We start from the raw sequence: 16402 nt of genomic DNA, 5'->3' as shown, positions 1-16402 counted from the left end.
ATAAATAATTTGTTCATGAAATCAGTGAACATATAGTGAACCCTTACTCTGTGCCAGACCCTGTTGTAGTTTCTGGGGATACAATGGCAAACAACATAGATGCCCTCCCACCCCCATCCTGGACCTCCCCCAAATCATCCTTGTCCTCATGAGGGAGACAGAAAACAAACAAATATATATACATTTATATGTGTTTAATGGCAAGAAATGATAGATGCTCTGAAGAATTTCAGAAGTGATATATGAATACATGCTCTTTGTGAAAAAAGGTAGAAAAAATGAGTAAAATGTCAGAGTGCACCCACCTCTAATTCTACTCCGCTCCCAGAAGTAATCATCAGTAACCAAGGGCATCCTTCCTGTCTTTTTCTATGCATTTATATATACCATATAACCCCATTTACAGTTATTCTTTGCATAAATAGAATTATGCTTTGTGCATCACTCTGCAACTTGGCATAGAATTTCACACAGAGTAAATGTCTGTTCTACATATAGTAGATGTTCGATGAATACTGATTTCTTAAACTTCTCAAAAGGCCCACCTAACGCTGAGCATCAGGACAAGGTCCAAGGTCAGCACTTGGTCCTTCTGGCCCCCTTTGTTAACGGCATGTGCTTTGGTGAGCCCCTGGGGGACAAAGAATAGGTATGATCAAGGCACCATTCGTCAGCCACCTGAGGGAAGGTTGGGTGGCACCTTCCCTGGGGCACCCGGAGTTCAATGTGTAGACAGTCTTTTTGCCCCCAGCTCCAGCACTCCATCCTTCAATACTCTCTGGGGAAGCAGACCCACTTCAGACTCCCTGTTGGAGACCTGAGACAACCCCAGGTCAGAGCCCTTCACCCTGGTCTGAGAGGCGTCATTTATTCCCACAACAGTCACTTACAGAGTAGGTTATGTGCCAGACAGTGTGCCCAGGCCTCAGCCATGTCTGCCTGCAGAATAATCCCAAGAATGGAGCAGAGTGACATAGGCAGGTCCAGAGGTCTGCATCCTACTTGCCCCCTGGCTTCATCTGCCCTGGACAGACCCAGGAAAGAAAACAGTGGCTGTGATGTTCACAGATGCTGTGATAGACACATTCACAGATGAGTAGAAAACCCTTCTACTTGTCTATCAAATGCAGCCTTGTTCCATGCTGTGGGGAGATTTGCTGTTTCCATGTATGCCTTCTATTCTCTCTTCTATTGTATCCTAATGGCAGCCTCACTACCTAAATGGTTACATGACATTCTCTGTGTGTGTGCACGCATGCGCATGTGCATGTGTTCATGTGTGTATGAGTGAGAGCGTGTGCAAGACTCTCCGCATGCTCCATGTTATGCATCCATTGGAAGATGGAAAGGCCCTGAGAAATCACTGAGCTGGAAGGGACTCCAAAAACCCTTTCTCTGCCTCCAGGAAGCCTGTGTCTAAGTCACGGACAATAGCTGGGTGCTTTCCAGCTCTTAAAGCTCTCCGAGAATATTGGAACATGTCTGATCCCATGCTGGACCAAATTTCAAAAGACATTTTTGCAGACAAATTAACTTCCTAGTAGTGTCACCTGACTTACGAATAAACCACACTGTCTCCTTCCATCAACCGCACGGCTTCAAGTGGGAGATTTTTGCCTTTTCGTCATTACTGAAAAATTTTCAGCTTTGCTTCCAGCTCGTTCTTCATATAGGACTTATTTATATTAGTCACTTGACAATGCAATTTTGAAAGGACTATAAGTCACTTTTAAAGTATATATGGAATATTTGTTAATTTTTGTACAATTTTTATCTTTACGTATTTCCAATTTTTTCTTATGTAAGTCGGTGCTCTGTAACCCAGCTGATGGGCTCCTGAGTCAGTGTCACTGTTTCTAATTATTGAACATCTAGAAGCAGGACCAGACGACTGCTCAGCGTTACTTTCCCACCACCAAAACCTGAGAGACAGAATTCTTGGTTACAAAATGCTGGAGTTAAGGGTTGAAAGACAACATCCATTATAACCTCCTGTTTTCACTCACTTCTAATTGTCCAAAAATTGTCCTTTTGCTCCAAATCATTCCATGCTCTCTGTTTCCACCCCAGGGATGAAATTGCTTGGAAAGTTCGAACAAAAGTGGTTTGGCCAGCTTGGAATCAGACAACTTGGGGGAGAATATCCTTCTTCAGCTGAAAAACAAGTAAAGTGTATCTCTGGCTGTGGACAACCCCCAAACAGCTGTCCCCTTATAACATCAGCTCTCATGTGGGTGGCCAGTTCTTTCCTAGGGAGGAAGTATCTGTGAACAGAGCGGAAATCCAGAATTTCAATAAAGAAATCACAGGCAATGAAAGTATGGGTTTGTGCTTTCTGTTCTACAACTTGGCGGTGGTAGGAGGGGGTCTTATGTTACATTATCTGCAAAATGCAGGCAGTCTTCCTTCCCTGGGATTAGCTGTCTTATTTGCCACCGAGGGTAGTGGTGAAAGGTATGTGATTTAAGTTAAGGCGTTCCTGAGTTTGAGTTTGGGATCTGTCCCTTACTAAGTATATAACCTTGAATTAGTTATATAACTTCCCTGAGATTTGGTATCTTCATCATTCAAGTGGGGATCATGGCGTTCCACCTCATAGAAGTGCATTAAGGATCAAATGAGGTGCATAAAATGTCTGCCCCAGTGTCTGGCACACCGTGTGCATGCAAAATAGGTCGCGTAAAAGTAGAGTAGATGCATAATGGAGAAAAACACACACGTGACTGCATGTTGAATTTGCCAGTTGTGTTGACATCTTGCTTTTTTCCCTCCAGCATCCATTCCTGACTCTTCTAGTGGCCATGCCCCAATTTTCATTTCAGGAAACTCCCCCATCCCATTCTCAGCCCATGTGATTCAGATGTTGCTGTTCCCACCATCATCCCCACAGGTGTACCTGGGACTCAATTCCAACCAACTGGAGGTTGTGAAAACCTGCTCTGGGCTTTCTGCTGGAATTTGGGGAGAGAGAAGCTCTCTCCCTCTTTTGGCATAGGTCACTGGCCTGCAAGGATGCCAACTTAATGCATTTTTGTATTAGTCATTTTTGGTCAAGCTTTCCAAAAATGGTTCCAACAGACAGAAAAGCAGACCGAAGAGACGGCACAAGGAGTCCTGGAGGCACCATCTGGGTGCCTTGACCATGCTGTGCTGGAGCTCGCCCAGCCTTTAGACTTTTCTGTTTTGTGAGACAATACATTCCCCTTTTAGCTTAAGCCAGTTTGAGTTGAATCTCTGCTGTTTACATTGGTCCTCTTCGAAACAGAAGCTCAAGGCTGAAAGCATCCAGCAACAAGTCACAACTCTTCATCACACCTTTGGAAGATACACCTTCTCTGCCTCTAACTCACTGGCAGCTTTGGACAAATCCCTTTGCTCTCTAGGTCTCTAGGTTCTCAGCAGTAAGATCTGGCCACTAGGAGAAGTAGCCACTGAAGCTCCAACATCCTGGGAGTCTATGATTTGAGGGAGATAGACCATGGAAGGGATCAGAGTTTGGTGTGATGGGAGGAGAAATTAAGAGCTTGTTTCTAGAGTCAGAAAGACTCTAGAGACTGGTTTTGAATCCTGGCTCCATTACTTCTTGTGTGGCCATGGGCAGTTACTCAACCTCTCTGTGCCTCATTCTCTTCAAATGTAATTGAAGATATTCAGTTATCCAGTGAAAGGAATTGTTAAGATTTTCCAGTCTTCCTAATCTCCCATTTCCATCTCAGCCCGAAGATGAAAGGCTTCTGCTTCGCTACTAGAGATAGAAGTCCTGGGAGAAAGTGTTTGGCTTCCCTGTCTGCTCTGTCACTTGCTCCTCCTCATGGAAGAGAAGACGGCTGGTCTGATTGTGAGAGTCGGGAGAGCAGACCTTCGCTCAGCCACGGGTCCGCCTGGGCGAGGTGGATCAATGAAGACCTTGACCTGCGTGTGTTCGAGGACAGTGAGCCATGTGCTTCCAGGACTCACTGGATGAGCCCTTGAGCAGGGCCACTGTCACCACAGGAGGTGCCCACTCTGTCACTTCTTCACCTAGGAAAGGGCCGGTAAATCCCCACACTGCGGGGCTGGACATCTTTCATTCAGGAAGAAAGGAGGTTAGGAAGGCCTGTCCTGTTCTCCAGCCCAGATTGGTCACTTCCAAAGCAGATCCTTTGATCCTCACTCGACTCCTTGAGTCTGTTGTTAGGTTAATTCCCTACATGAATGGGACAATGTTTTTGAGACCTGGGATGAAGGAGTTTGCTCCAACAAGACTCCAGAATTGCAAACCATAAACTTAGAAATGGATGGATTTGACTCCCTCAAAATTAAAGATTCTGTTCAAGTTAATAAGTGCTTTTAGATTGGGAGAATGTAACTTGTAACATCTATAGCTTTCAAAGGTATAATATATAAAATACGTAAGGAACTCCTGCCAATCAGGAAGAAAAAGTCATGAAGTACAATAGAAAATGGGCAAAGGACATATATATATATCAGGCAAGAGCTACATCCTCCTCTAGGCCAGGCCTAATTTTTAATGAAGATAAGCAACAAAGCAGAAATTTTGAAATTGTAATTGTCTCCTCTTTTTTCTCCACCCAATACATTATCATACAACCTCGAGATTTACCATATGTATGCAGTCCTCTTTTTGACATTTCTTTTTTCCTACATCCAAGGAAAACCGGACCTCTCCCCAGAAAGTTTTTAGGAGGCTTGACCTGTACCTATGCGGATGCTTCAGAATGTGAGAGATGGTTATTCCAACACCCCTCTTAGGGTAGAAATGACTGACAGTGATGACAACCAGTCAAAATCCCACTGCCTCATCTGAGGCCCCCTAAACCAGCAGGCTCCTCTCTGTTCATAGTCACTGCGATAAACAGCAAGCTGGTCCAAGGTTTGCATCAAAATTCCTCATAGGATCTATGCATGCATTATATATTCTTTTCTTGCTAACATGTAAAATTTATCTTTCTGAGGAAGTAGCTTATAAACCCCGTTGTGATTTGTCTAAGTAAAGAGGTAACAGGAGCAGTTTACTGAGCCCATTGGTTTTCTCTGAGAAAGAAAAACAAATAATCAATTTTGGGAATGTTAGGGGGGCTTCAGGTCACTAAGGAGAACTTGGCCAAAAGTCCCTAAGCACAATATAAATAGGTAACTTACAGGATAGGAAGTCTGAATGGCTAATAAGGACACAGAGAGGAACTCGACTTTCCCAGCAATCAGAGGGAAGTCTTACTTGATGTGCAGTACATTGACAAGATTCATCATTTGAGCTGCACCAAGCTCTAGGAAGGATGTGTAGAAACGCGACCCTTGAGGACCGGGGCTGGTAAATATCGGTGCAAACTCTTGGAAGGCAGCGTGGAAGTATTAGTGAAATGAGTATGTGAATACTACTTTACAAGTTGCAGCAGGTCCTACTGCTGGGATATGCCCCAGAGAAACTCCGTACAGGTAAACTAGGAGACTCAGTAAGAACGCCTATCGTGGTAAAGAATTATAGGCTACCCAGGAGTTTACTGGAATCCTATCCAGCAGCCGGAATGAACCGCCTAGAGTTACCTGGGGCATCATTGATGGATCTCAGAGCATAGTACTGAGTAAAACAAAGAAGAATGAATCAAAAGGAGACTAATAGCAAAAAAAAGTCATTAAGGTACATTTTTAAAACACACAAAACAATACTATATAATTCCTATGGATGTCACACGTAGAAATAACAAATGGAAGGTGAGTTTTCAAGGACCTACTAGAAATACATTAGAAGTGGGTACCTTTGGGAGGATTTTGATCTGAGATAGCAGATAAAGGAGAAAAAAGTAAACAAAAGAGGAGCCTTGAATGGTCTGTTGTATGGTTAACTGAGAAGAATAACTCGATCCTGTTCACCTGGGGTGAGAAACCATCCTTATGTCTCTATCATTTAACAGAGCACTAAACTCATAGCAGGTGCCCAATTAATCATTTAATAATTTTTAAATCTGTTTGCTTTATCCTTCAGATTCTGGGCTTTCTAAAGAATAGAATGCTTCAGAATTTTCTCTGGAACCAGTGCTGAGAGCACAAGGCGATCCCCCGCTTCCATGTCAGATCATGGAATAGAACAACCACCAATTTCTAAAAGACATGACTGATTCAGTGAGGAAGAAGGAAACGCAGAGTGGTCAAAGGTACAGACTTCCAGTTATAAAATGCACAAGTCCTGGGGATGGAACACACAGCATGCGACTACACTTAATATACTTCATTGTATATTTGAAAGTTGCTAAGAGAGTAGATCTTAAAATGTCTTATCCCAAGAAAAAAAATTGTAGCTATGTGTGGTGACAGATTTAACTAGACTTATTGTGGTGATCATTTCACATTATAGACAAATATCAAATCATTATGCTGTACACTAGAAACTAATATAACGTTATGTCAATTAAATCCCAATAAAAAATGAAATTAAAACCTACATTCACATACCCAAAAAGAACGAACTATTGACATATGCAACAACTTGGATGGATTGCAAGGGTATTATGCTGAGTGATAGAAAGCCAATCTCAAAGAGAACACAGTGTATTATGATTTAAAAAAAAAAAAAAGAAGTAAGCTTAAAGATCATCTAATCTGAATCTTTGACTTTGCTGAGGAGGGATCCGAAGCCCTGAGGGGTCCAGTGGCCTGCTCAAGGTCAAGCAAGGAGCCTGCTGCAGACCAGAGGACTCCAGGCTGAATGACTCCCTGTCCTCTGTCCCTCCCACCAGGTAACCTGCCGCTAGCATTGCTACTTCCAAGTGTGCTGTGGCTTCAGCTCACTTTGAAGGTCCTCATCGGGCTCCACACATCCAGGAAGAGCCGACCCAGCACATTCACACTCCGCACTACAACCCACCCATGGCCTTTGCATCAGAAGAACAGGATATTTCCCTAAACATGGTCCCATTGATCACTCGCAAGGTCCCCAATTCTACATCTGAGAAAGAAGTCTGTCAGTGTTGCCGTGGGAACATGTGTTGTCACACCTGGTGGTAACCGGCTTTGCACCAGCCCTCATGCGGCATTATGCTTCCACTTCATGTGCAACATTGGTGACTTGGCAGTTACAGGTCTGTGTCCCCTTCAGCTAGTGAGGCGGGCTGGCAGCTGAGGAGGAAATGGTTTCTTCCCAGTCTGAACCAGCTCCTGTCTCTAAGCATTCCCTACGAGATTCTCCATCTTTTCTCCCTTGAGATTCCTCTTCTGAGCCCATCTCCACAGAAGCTAAAACTCCATTGAGTGAATATCTGGCCACGTGTCTATTTGACCTTCTGAGTCTATTTGAAGTTCATTTTCCAAACTATTCCTTCTGTTTTCCATTTCAAAAATCCCATCCCTTCCGGGTCGCCTAGAAGCCGCTTTCCCTGGAAGGTGAATGTGATGCCCAGAGCTGGCAGCAGAGGGCGCCCATGCCTAATAATCTTGGCACCAACCATCCCGCTGGGGCTGGGCGGGTCGCAAACATCCTGGCAGCTGCGCGACCGCGAGGAGCTTCCCTTGGGGGCCTGGACCGGGGCCAGTTTAGTGTGGTCCGAGATGGCTGTGTGCTCCAGCGCTGTCACGGGGGACATTTCCATGGAGTTTTCCATGGAGAGGGGGAGAGCTGCTCTTCCCTAGCTGGAAAAGACTTTGGTCTCCAATTCTCCCCCTTACAAGCTAGCGGAGGCTCCTTTCCCAAATCTGCCTTCCCCGCCTACTTTAGGGGAACGGAGGCGGGGGTGGGGGGCGGCGGCGCGCTTTCAATTCCACTCCCCCTCAGCCCCTCCAGTAACGCCCTAAATTAATCCCACACCAGGGGCCCCAATCGTTCTCCTTGGGGGGGGAGACATTATTGGTCTACGGCCTGAAGCCTTGAGATCATTCGGGGAAGGATCCTCCAGGCCCCAGCCCCAGTCTTTTGAATTACATCACTGGTGGCAAATTCTCATTTACAGAGGGGAGATTTGTTTTTTGGAAACAGCCAAAAATCATTCAGAGCCAAATATATTAAATACAAGATGAAATAAAGCTGAGGGTATGAAAGTACCCAGCCCAGGGCCTGGTGTAGTGGGTTCTGGGTAGATGGGTTGGGTGTGAATCTGGGTCAGGAGGCAGTTATTGTAGTTATTGTTATTTAATGAGTTTTTAATATAGAACCATGAGATCATTTTTCTCAGGTGGCCTCTAAACCAGCTCTCAAGACAAATGTAAAGAACTATCCAAAGAAAATATCGTTGCAGCAAATGTCTTGAAGATTTCAAAGCTAAATGTGATTTGTTTACCCAATTTCTACATTTATTAAAAACACCCTTCCCTTATTATTTTGTATTTGCTGCTTGTATGTACCGGTCCCTCAATCTACAGATATTTCTTGGGTGCTGAATGTAAAGTTAGCTGAGGACTAGGACCGGGGGTCTTGGAGTTCGGCGGGGCTGGCTCTGCATGGGCAGTGAGGGTGGCCGAGTGCCTCCTGCTGCCCACCGTGTGTGTCCTGGGGCAGGACATGGATCTCTAGAGTCTCAGTTTCTTCATCTGTAAAGTGGAGGTAACAAGAGCTCCCCACCTCCTTCTGGGCAGCCAGATTATGATCATAGATCCTTATGTGCTTCATAAACTCTGAAGTGTTATCGACATATCATTTCTTTCTATCCCTTCATCCTGTGCCTTCTACTTGTCTTGATTGTAAGTCCCCTGAAGGCAAAGAACCTGCCTCCACTTCTTTAGTCAGTGCCCACCGTGCCCATCAAGAGTGACTGGGCAGACAGGGAAGACCTTTTATACCTTCTGCTAACGGTCTACCCAAGGGTGGTTTACTGGCTCGTGACTCCAATGGGGAGGCTCCTGGGCATGCTATGGGACTGCCCTCCTTCCATGGGCTGCCATCTATTGGGAATGAAAGCAAAGGTGCCAATCCCAAAGGACATTTATTGAATGCCATTTTCAGGCTGGGCACTCTGCTCAGAGCTGTTGTGGATACACAGGTGAATCAGACATGATCTCTGATCTAAGGAATTTATAAGTAAAGTTAATGGTATGTACAACTAGTCAATAATGCGAAGCACAGCGTAGATGTGTTCCAAATGGAGGCACAAAATAATCATAAAATTACAAAGATGGAGAGATCAGGGAAAGCTCCATAGGGATGCAGCATTTGAGCTGGCCTTACAGGTTGAGTAGGACTTGATCATCTTGATCAGGCGAGTAGGTTTCATCTGCACCAGTTGTAGCTGGTACAGAAGGTGTGCCAGGCAGAGAGGACAGCCTGAGCAAAGACATAGGCAGCAGATTGTTGGAGAAAAAGCCAAGCCATCAGGAGCTGAGTGGGCTGTGAGGTGGGTGAGGAAGAGCAAGGTGGCTGGTCTTTCTTGGGGGCCAAGCCATACAGACAGGAAAAGCTTTCTTTTCTTCCAGCCACAGCCTCCAGACCTGCTCTGTGGTGTCTCTGCTCCCTATCTGTTGACAGTACCTCCGGCAAAGCTCAGAATATCTCATTTGGTAGTTAAAAAGTCCAGTCGAATCCAGACTTCAATCTCACATCAAATTCAAAGGCTCTTCCTGTGGGGCCCCACTGCTGGCCTGAGACCTGCACTGGGAAGACGATGGAGGCAATGCTTCCACTCCTCCTCCACCTTCTTCCCCCTTCTTCCTCTTTTGGGCGTTCCTTCCTTCTCTCCATCAGGGAATTGGGGTCCTGTTGGAAGGATGGGAAGAAAAGGAAAAGTTCTTAAGAATGTGATGCTAGCAACACTGTCCACAGAGCAGGTGCCCACCCGATGGCTCTCATTAGGGCACAGAGTGGTCTTCAGGAGGCCCCACGGGGAACATCACGCCACACAGTAACCAGGTATGGGCAATGTGTGCTCTGTTGAGCTCAAGTTTAATACGATGTCAACCTCTGCTTGACCCCTTAGCCGCTGACCACAGTAGTTCAACCCGCAGTCTCTTACTGCTGGGGTCCCCTGGCCTTGACAGGCCATTGCCTTGGGGTTGGTACCTTCAGGATATTCTATGCATGACTTCCTTCCAGGGTGTTCACTTGGCCCACAGAAAATGCCACATCCTGACCAGACCAAGTGTGGGGGGGTGGGGCATGCACTGCTGCCCTCTCTCCCTGCCCCACTATTGCCCTCAAGATGGACTCCTGTCTTCAGAGTTCTCTAGTCAAAAGGAAGGCATTACTCTCTTTGTTCACAAGTATTCCCGGCCCTTCCAAGCACTCCCTCATTTCCATCAGGATGGCTCTGTACTGCAGCCGCTGAGCAAGCATCCGGCCAGGAGTGAGATACCAGCCCCCCCCCCGTTCTTGTAGGGACCCACGTCTAGTCTCAATAAGGGGTTCTTTTATGGCCCTCTCATTTGGCTTGGATATGGGGGCCCTCTCTCCTCCTGGGCTCCCTGGAGGGTTCGGGTAAAGCCACAGCACTGCTCCCAAATACTCCTTATTCTCAGGAACTTTCTTCTTAAATTTAACTCATCTATGAATATAGGCTCAAGAAGAAGTACAAGGTAAAAGGCACAGAATCAGCTCATTTATCTTAATAAGCTCTGCGTGGATGTATCTAGTTGTTCCTCTTTATAATGTGAGGGGACCTCCTGGCCGCACTTTGGGGCTTTAGCCAAAATTCCAGCGCTATAGGAAATCTCATTTGATTTTCTGTTCCATTAGTGGTACTTTATAGCAGAGTTTCTCAGTCTCAGCACTGCTGCCATTTTGGGCCGACACTTTTTTGTTGTGGGGGGCTGTCCTGTGCGTCGTAAATGTTTAGCAGCATCCTTGGCCTTTACTCAGTAGATCCCCCCTGTTGTGACAATCTCTTCAGACATTGCTAATCTTCTGGGGGTTGGGGGACACAGAGCAAAATTACCCCCTGGTGAGAAACACTGCTTAATAGACAAAAGGAAGTCATTGAAAGCTTTTGAGCAAGGAAGTAACACAAAATGAGAATCAAGTATCATTTGGTTGGTTTCACTGAATGTTATGAACAGGAATGGTCAAGGCCAAAAAATGTTTACTGTGCAAATGACATCTTTTTAATAATCTCTAATTGTGTATGAAGTGCTGTCATAACATTTTCTCACTAATTTCCACACCAAGCCATCTGAGGAAAGTGAGGGACCATATTTCACTGGTGAAGTGCAGATCTGGAGGATGGAGGCTAATGTGTGGGGAGCTATTGGGCTGAAGAAAAAGGGTGTGGAGGAGAGAAGTTACGTGTGAGGAAGGGGCTTTCCATGGGGTCTGGACTTTCCTTTTCAGAACATGAACCCTGTAGAAAATATTTGGATAAATAATAGTAGATGCTATAATTAAAATTAATTGAGAGCTCACCATGTGCTGTGTATCTTTCATAGATCATCTCGTTTAATTCTCTCAACCACCCCTGTGAACAGGTCCTATTGTTGTTTACAGTTTATAAAGTTGAAACTGAGGTCTGAGAGGTTAAGTCACTTGTCCAAGGTCACTCAGAGGTCAGAGATGGAATTTTAATCGAGGCCGACTGTGCCGCCTCCAGAGCCCTGGTTTGTAACCATGGTGCCTTCCTAAACTAGTTTCCACCACGTGACTCAGCATATAGGTTCTACAGCTCCAAACCCCTTTCATCTGCACAGCGTTTGCTGCTCACTCAACGCTCTTCCGTGCACTGTGCACTGTCGGCACTGCCAGGTGAGTGGGGCGGCTTATTCCCACTTTACTGATGAAGATACAAACTGGAATGAAAGGGTTAAACCAAACCTAGAAACCAGAACTTTCTGATTCCTTATACAGCACGTTGGGTGGTCCAGGCCAGGCTGCAGAATAGAACCTTCTGGTAATCTCCTCAAAAACCCAAGATTAAGTTTTAACTTCAATCTCACCATCAGAAGAAAATAAATAGATATTTTTGCCCATCTTCCAAGCCAGATACTGTGATAAAACCTTTACACATGTTATCTTATATAATCCTTACAGGAATTCTAGGGCAAGTAGTATAATTATCCCATTTTACAGATCAGCTAATTGAGGCTGAGTGAGATTTAAGCCCATCATGGATGTCAAAGTCAGGACTCAGACTCAAGTATGTGTTGTGCCAAAGCATGTGCTCTTACTCTGGGCTTAATGCGTCTTTTTATCTTTTCATCCTTGTAAGATGGGTATTATTACTGATGTTTACAAATAAGGGAAGGAAATAAGAGCCAGAGAGGTTAAGCAACTTCTTCCCAAATGCAAGACTAACAGCTGGGAGATCCAGGAGCTAGGCTCCAGCTGTGTCCAGAATCCAGACTCTTCACCTGGAGCCCCGGGCCCTGGCTCCGGGCACGAGAATCCCGTGAACTCAAGGCTGACTCGCTCCACGCTGTGATCTGTGTGAGTCAGCCTGGGTAGTACGGGGTTGTGGGACTCAGAACACAGTACTCAGCATTGACGGGACAATCCGTCCTCTCCATGAGCCGACTCTTCTTGTTGGTGAGGCGAGCCACGTGATGAAGGGTCTCTCTCTTCAGAAGCTTCTTGCGGCTGCTGTGGAGCCGAGCCTTAAGGAAGATGGAGCATCCACTCAGTTGCTCAGCCTGAAGTGTGAGGCGGACTAGGTCAGGAAGGAGATGGCCGACTGTCATGGCACCAGCCTGGAAAGAGACGCCTGCCCAGATCCTGCCAAGCTCAATGGGGCTCGGTGACAACAGTTCCAGGAGACACCACATGATGGACGTGCAGATGCCCTGCTGGGCCTTCATTGGCCTGTATTTTGCTCCAAGCAAGAGTCAGGGTTCAGTAAGGAAGGGCTCAAAGACTGGAATGGGACCCGGGTTACCACAGAGGGTGGGGCATGGTGAATTTCCCTGGAAGCCCCGTGTGACCTGCAGGGCAGCTGAATGTGTCCAGTGAATTATGTTGGAGGAGGGACGATGCCAGGGAGCCTATGATTAAATTTTAGTTTTCCCCCACCCAATCATTTTCATCATGGTTCATAACAAATGTACATAAAAAAGAAAAGGGGGAAAAAAGCAGCCTAATTAAGATTTTAATTCCATTGTTTAATGTCCAAGGCTAAGAGATCACTAAACTTTTCCCGGGAATAAAGCCATTTTAATTTTTTCAGAATTGTGTGATCACTGATGGATGTATTTGGACTGGAGAGTTGAGCCCTGGGATTTTCTAAGACGACAAGTTGTTGATGGGGAACGAGGCAACTGCCATCCACAATGTGCTTTAGGGAATTCTTTCCAGTTGTGTGGAAGCCAATTCAACAACACACATTTACTGTGTGCCTACTGCATGCCAGGCTCCAGGTAGGTTCTGATGACACAGAGAAGGTAAGCAGGACTGCCACATGCAGTTGTTCACGTTGTACACTCTACAATCCTAAGGGGCACCACGTAAATCATAGCATAGATTTGTGTATCTATTAAACCCTGTTCCTGCAAATGAGAGGAAGGGGACTTGAAAAAGATGGACTGTACAGGCTAGCTGTGGCATCAGTTAGACACAGCTCCCACCCTCAAGGAGCTCATTGTCCAGCAAACACTAGGGCTCCAAGACCACTGGGTGATCCTAGGCTAGAAGCTGGGAGAGGTTTTCTCTCTTTCCCTTTTAAGAACTGGCTACATTGTGTTAGATAATGATGGAAAAGCAACTTGATGTACTCTGCTCTTTCTGCTGTTGTTGCTGCTCAATGACAGAAAATCCATTCTTTTGTTACTATGTCTCACCAACTCCCAGGACCCAAGAATCTCCCCCCATCAAGAGAACATCTTCCCTTGGTCTTGTACTCAATTGCCCCCAATCAGGACAAGGCTGCTTGTGCTCATTATTTTAGAAGGAAAAAACCCAAAAAACAAGCTGACTCTGAAAGACAAAATTTCTTCCTAGTCTCTCCAGGGGCTGCCCTCAGGACCACAGCCCCTTTGCCCGCCCCCAACCCTCAACATATCTGCTCCCACACCAGAGGTAACTTTACTGTGGACCAATAACACACCCCGTGCTCCAAGCGGTGCCAATATCAGATATATTATTTTATTATTCGTTCGTTTGCTTTCCATGGCAAGTGAAAAAATAATTTAAACCAATTATATGTACAGAGGCTTGGTTAAGTTTTCCCAAGAACTTCCAGAAAGATGCCCAGCCCATTAGATAGCAAAGAAGAGTTACCCTTAACATCTATACAAAACTCCACCTATAAAAGTCTCACGTGTAGAAAGGTTTCTTTATTATAAGCATCATGTTTTGGGAACAGGAAGGGGGTCAGGGTGGGAGGCGGAGGAACATGTGCAGGGTGGGGGTCCACACACACCTGCCCAGGGGCCATCCTGGGTGGGAAGGCTGTGGCTGGTGGGGCTCAGGGGATCTGCAGCGGGGTCTCCAACATCTCCATGAGGAAGGTGTCGATGGGCGTGTCCCCGATGAGCTTGAAGAAGAAGAGATGCTCCAGGCACTTCAAGCCGATGGAGCGCAGGGCAGGGAGGCGCAGCAGCAGCTTGGCAAACCTGCAGGGAAGCCGGGGAGGGGTTAGGACCCGGGCGCCAGCACGCCCAGGGCAGCTGCTGGCAGAAGGCAGTGCGTTTGGTCTTCTCGACCGATCTGTGATAGCAGAGAGCCTGGAAGGGGAGACTGTCGGAGTCAGAGAATCTCTAAGCCTAGGGAGCTTCAGAAATGGGCCAAGGGGCTAGTTAATCTTCTTAAAGGAGGAAGTTGGACCCTGAGGCCTCTTGAGAATCTTTTGAATTCTGTGGCATGTCCCCCATTCCTGGTGGGCAAGAGGAGAACTAGTTGCTGGCATGGACTCACGTCTCCACCCCTAACCAGCTGTGCTGCTCACATTCTCGGGGAGGATTTGCCGAAGCTCTAAGACCAGAGCACGGCACACTGCATACACTGCACCCATGGTTGCTGTCCCCCTCAGATGAAGTTAGCTTGAGTCCCTACTGTGCGCCAGGCATTCTGCTAGGTTCTGATGAGCTCTCAGGATTAGCAGTTCTTCTCTCCTCAGCAGACAATGCTTTTCCTCACACCACAGGCACTTTATGCAACGAGACCTCAATTTGCCTCAGTTTTTGTTTTTGTTACCAATTTGTAAGACCAGCTTCTTAGTCAGTGCTTACCTTTAAGTTAGGAAGAGAAGGAGATAGAAAATAGTAGTCTCTGCCTCTGAGAAGCCCGTGGTCTCTTGCATACACACTCACACATACGCTCTCACACACTCTCACACACACTCACACACTGCCTCCCACACATGTGCACACACACCCCACCACTGTCAGATATACACAGATGCGCATGCACACTACCCTCATACACACTTACACACGCCTCACACATGCATGCATGTGCCTGCACACACACCTTCACCACTGTCACACGGACACATGCACACACACACATCCTCCCACACACCTCTACACACTCACTCATACATTCTTATGCATGCTCGCACACAATACATGCCTCATAAACATGCGTACACATCCTTACCACTCTCCCCCCACACGTGTGCACACATTCACTCACTCTATTATACACCTCACACACATACTTGCACAATGCTCTCACACGTGTGCACATACTCACACAAGTGCATGCACATATTCATACACACTCTTGTTTAATTAAGGCCCTTGGTTGTGAGGTTCACCAAAAGGCGAGAGGCCAGTGTGTGGAAGAACTGGCCTCCCATCTGCACATCCTTTTTAGGCCCCTCCAACTGTGACATTTTCCAACTTGCTTCTGGGGCCCCTCTTCGTCTCTCAAAATCCTTTTTGCCAATAAAGCTTATTTTAATGCTATTAACGAGAACTGGAAATCAAGAAACTCTCCTTACAACTTCCAATAAAAAGTACAGGGACCAAAGCCACATCAGTCGCTATGGCTTTACAGCAGAGACTCCTGGCTGGGGTGGGCCTTCCCTGGGTGTCATGACATCATTTCATGAGAAGGTTCGTGAATTTCATGAAAATTCAAATTGGAATTTTAATACTCCTTGAAAATGCATATATTTCTATATTCATGCCACATGAAGTTTTAACGAAATGGGGCAATATAAAAAGAATCTAAAATGGCACCATCTAGAAAGGTACAAATTACTTCTCTACGTGGAAAACTTAAAGGTTTAAGCAAATGCTAACACAAACCTTTAAAAATGTTGGTTATAAAGCCTCTGAATGCATCTGACTGGCGTCACCCTGCAGCGAAGAGACCATTAGATAGAGTTGGGAGGCTGGGCTCCTGCTGGTGGCTGTGCCATGAAGTATGGAACTAGGCAGAGGAAGTCACTTCTCCATACAGTGCAAAGTTAGGCGGAGGCTAACTCTGAAAAGGTGTTTTGGATACTCTAAAAATGCCAAACTTTTACCATATATTAAAAGCTAAATACACAATAATACTGCTCTCTTTGCTGTCTGACCTTGATTTAGGAAACGAGATGAGGACCATAGAAATAGACAC

The 16402-nt window shown here is 46.0% G+C and overlaps 1 protein-coding gene across 6 annotated transcripts in view; it reads right to left on the bottom strand.

The window, feature by feature from the left end:
• Window positions 1-8891: 8891 nt before the first annotated feature.
• RXRG (retinoid X receptor gamma) overlaps window positions 8892-16402 on the bottom strand; it is a 52454-nt gene continuing 44943 nt past the window's right edge. For 4 of the 6 annotated variants that reach the window (XM_014841159.3, XM_070497213.1, XM_014841161.3 and 1 more), the window contains one exon: window positions 14150-14448. In XM_014841159.3, coding sequence (XP_014696645.2) covers window positions 14301-14448 — 148 coding nt within the window. In that variant the 3' untranslated portion in view covers window positions 14150-14300. Of the gene's footprint in view, window positions 9677-14149; window positions 14449-16402 lie in introns of those variants that run through there. The other 2 variants (XM_070497212.1, XM_070497214.1) reach the window with 1 other exon arrangement.

This window comes from Equus asinus, chromosome 25 (genome assembly GCF_041296235.1).
Source record: "Equus asinus isolate D_3611 breed Donkey chromosome 25, EquAss-T2T_v2, whole genome shotgun sequence".
Classification (NCBI taxonomy): Eukaryota; Metazoa; Chordata; class Mammalia; order Perissodactyla; family Equidae; genus Equus; species Equus asinus.
This window is presented reverse-complemented; position numbering and strand designations above follow the sequence as displayed.